The following is a 4,094-nucleotide window of genomic DNA, read 5'->3' on the forward strand; positions in this document are numbered from 1 at the left end:
GAAGCTTGCACAAAGACCGGTAGTTATGTCCCCAAGGATAAAAATAAAAATATATATCATATAAAAATATATATCTGCCTGTCCCCATAACTTTTTTTCTTATACCTGTATCAACCATGATTCCTGGTAGAGAATGGTTGGATCCCAACCCTCTTTTACATAAACATGGACCTACTCACAAAAACATTTCCCAATCTGAGCTTCTTAATCCAAGAACCTCCTGGATAATGGTCCAACAAATAGTCCAACACATGGGCTGATTAGGCTAGCATGATAAAGACATTCATGTCAATTGAAATTGTGGAAACCAACATTTCAAGGGGACCCATTACAGTGGTGTTGTGACATTCCAAACTCTCAGGCCTCGTACACACGACCGAACATGTCTGCTGAAACTGGTCCGCGGACCATTTTCTGCGGACATGTTCGGTCATGTGTAGGGCCGACCGGACAATTTTCTGGCCTAGTGGACAGGTTTCCAGCGGACAAAAGTTTCTTAGCATGCTAAGAAACTTGTCCGCTGGAAGCCTGTCCATCGGAACCCGCGCATGGCGTCGAAGTGATTCGACGCATGCGTGGAAGCATTGAACTTCCGGGTTTGCGGATGTGGCGGCGTCAACGTCACCGCCACGTCACCGCGCTGTCTGTCCGCAGGGATTTTGGTTTGATGGTGTGTACAACCATCAGACCAAAATCTTCGAGCGGACATGTCCGATGAAAACGGTCTGTGGACCGTTTTCATCGGACATGTTCCCTCGTCTGTACAAGGCCTCAGACACCAATTGATATGGCAATTTATCTTTGCCCCTAGAACCTCTTGTAACTAACTTTGTTTCAGGGCCAGCATAATGACTACAGGAAAATGCTACGGTCAAAGCTCCTTTTACGGGTTTTGAAACTGCAATGTCCTGTTTAGTCTTCCTGTAGTAACTAAATTAACACTACTAAACATTATGGAAAAGTCATTAACTAGGAATCAAACCATTCTCTTAATTAGGGTTGTCCAGATACCGATACCAGTATCGGTATCGGGACCGATACCGAGTATTTGCGCTAGTACTCGTACTCGCGCAAATACTCCCGATACCAAAATAGAATACTTTTTTTTTTTTGTGACATCGAACACAAATTGGATGGCACCATTGGATGGCACTGATAGGTGGCACTGGCATTGATTGAATGGCACTCATAAATGGATGGCACTGATAGGTGGCACTGGCATTGATTGGGTGGCACTGATGAGATGCACTAATAAGCTGCCTCCCTGCACTGATAGGTGGCACTGGCTAGCTGCACTTTTGGGCACTGGCACCGATGAGCTGCACTGACAGTGATCACTCCTTCAATGATATGTAGTTTTCCAGTACCGTATGCTAAAAAACAGCCCCACACCATGATGTACCAGTTCTTCATAATTCTAAAGAAAATATCTTTGGTCTGTATTGTGGTTTGAAAACGGTCACATGACATTAAAAAAAAGTATCGGTATTCGGTATCGGCGACTACTTGAAAAAAAGTATCGGTACTTGTACTCGGTCCTAAAAAAGTGGTATCAGGACAACCCTACTCTTAATGTTTTGGAACTCTGAAAAAAATTACTGCAATATATATTTTCAGATTCTGCAAGCTGTGTGAATATACATTCGGCAGTGTTAAGTATATTTTTTTATTTTATTTTTCTACTTAAAGCATATCTATGGTCAACATTTAAATCATGTATTAATTTCCAAGTTGATGTTCAATTATTTCTAGCCTACTCCTATTACTCTTACTTTTTAAAGCTCTTGGCACATGTATTTCTTGGAATTCTTTCACGCACAATATTGCCTACGCACACATTCAAGAAACTGACTATTCAGTAATGCTGGGTTCAGTAATGACCATAGGCCTGTTAATTCTGCAACACCACACTGCCTATCAACAAGGCACAGTAAATGCATGTCTAGGAATTCCAAGAGAAGAAAATATCATCAACACACCAAGGATTCCTCGAAAAGGGATTTATTTCCGTGGTCACATGATAAACGTACAACTGTATGTTTATCATGTGACCTCGAAAATTAACCCCTTTCGTGAAATCCTTGGTGTGTTGATGACATTTTTTTCTCTTGGAATTCTTAGACATGTATTTACTGTGCCTTGTTGATAGGCAGTGCCGTGTTGCAGAATTCACAGAGCACGTGTTCTGAACTGCATTGGTGCTGGGAGGAGGGGTTTAAGGAGGCAGATCCAGTATAGGAATCAATGCTTCCAGACAGCAAGGTATCATGGGATATAGAGTCCTTAGAAATTAAAAGTAATTTAGTAGAGGAGAGGCTGCAAAGCATGTAGGAAATCCAGGAAATTATGGGAGGAGATGGCCAGCAGACAGGCAGCACTCACATTAAATGAGATTTTGCAAGTAAGCCTATATTTGATTCTGACAATAACTATTCTCTGTATTGTGATTGCAATGCTGATGCTGAAAGTGTATGCTGTGACCATTAGTTAACAAATTAGTTATTTTTTGGCTTTGACAGGTGAGCAATGAGCATATTGCATCTAAGGGGTATATTAATAAATGGATCGGAGATACAAGACAGTTGCCATTGCTTGCAAAGTCCTCTGTGGCATATTTGCAATTGTTAAAATCAAACAATCTTTCATGAATAATCAATGCCGCCTACATTTATTTTGGTTTCAATGATAATATTGGGTATAAGCACCATCATGGGAGTGTTCACTAACTCACTAATTGTGATTGTCAATTTTGTAGACAAGGTGAAAGGTAAAAAGCTCAACCCATCTGACCTAATTTTGGTGACCCTAGGTTCCTTTAACATTGTTTTCCAGTTCATAATGCTGATCAATGACTATTTGAGCTTTCTGGACCGAGACCTTTACAGCTCTGATCAGATCTACACTTTATTTACTGTCCTATTGGTCCTTCCTATATTTTCAAGCTTTTGGTTCACGGTTTGTCTCTCTATCTACTACTACTTGCAGATTGTCATATTTAGTCATCACTTTCTAATTCGGTTAAAGTTGGGCGTCTCACGGTTAATACCAAAATTACTGATGGCCTCAGTTTTTACATCTGTAGCTAATGGCCTACCTGCTGCATTGAATCGGTACAAGGATCACCTCTATTTAAACGCGTCAACAAATCAGAGTTTGGAAGTCGCTGTTCCTAAAGTGAATGCTGTGTACATGCTACCCAGTACTGTCATTAGCTGTTCCCTTCCATTAGCTCTCATGGGTATTGCTAATGGTATGATCATCAAGTTATTAGTTACACACAGTCACAAGGAGGATAGAAATGCCCAAGGGGACCTCAGTCCAAGAGCTGAAGCTCGCAGATCTGCAGCCAGGACAATTGCATGCCTCCTTGTTCTTTATATTTCATTCTATATATCTGAGGTCCTTCTCTTTATAGACACCTTCCCCAGGAACAGCTCCGGGTTCTGTGCTTGCTTGATTGTAATATACAGCTATCCTCCTGCTCAGTCAATTGTTCTTATTCTCGGATGTCCCAAACTGAAAAAAGTGTCTTTCGCTTTACTACAATCTCTATTCAGGAAAGGACAGCCTAAATCACAGAAGATCCTCTGCATAAATCTCTATCCACATCAGACATTTCACATCATCGCACAATGATCGTTTACAGTGATAATAATAAAACATTACATATTACTAAATATATCCTGTGATCATTCTTTTTAAAATGTACTTTCAACAAAGAAAGAAAAGAATCAGAAAAACATGGTAAATAGCTAATTTGCATACTCGACGCAGAATTAAAGAAAAAACGCCACCTAGCGGCCGCCGAAAAAATGCAGCTTAGACCTGACGGCGTACTAAGACGTACGCTTGTCGGATCTAGCCGTGATGCTTTCGTATCTTGTTTTGAGGATACAAAACAAAGATACGACGCGCAAAATTTGAAATTACGCGGCGTATCAATAGATACGCCGGCGTAATTTCTTTGTGGATCTGCCCCATTACATTTGTCAGGTCACCTGTGGCCAGGTGACAGATGCACACCGTTGGGGTTAGGAATGCACCGCTAAGGTAGTGGACCCTATAGCTGACTGCTGCGAATGGAACTCGGGGTG

The 4,094-nt window shown here is 41.1% G+C and overlaps 1 protein-coding gene across 1 annotated transcript; it reads left to right on the forward strand.

Annotated features, from left to right (window-relative positions):
• Positions 1-2,529: 2,529 nt before the first annotated feature.
• On the forward strand, positions 2,530-3,643 carry LOC120924895 (taste receptor type 2 member 119-like). The gene has a single exon (XM_040335874.1). It carries the CDS (start codon positions 2,656-2,658, stop codon positions 3,634-3,636), a length of 981 nt encoding a protein of 326 aa, XP_040191808.1. The 5' UTR covers positions 2,530-2,655; the 3' UTR covers positions 3,637-3,643.
• The last annotated feature ends 451 nt before the right edge of the window (positions 3,644-4,094 follow it).

The sequence above is a fragment of the Rana temporaria genome, chromosome 1 (assembly GCF_905171775.1).
Source record: "Rana temporaria chromosome 1, aRanTem1.1, whole genome shotgun sequence".
Lineage (NCBI taxonomy): Eukaryota > Metazoa > Chordata > Amphibia > Anura > Ranidae > Rana > Rana temporaria.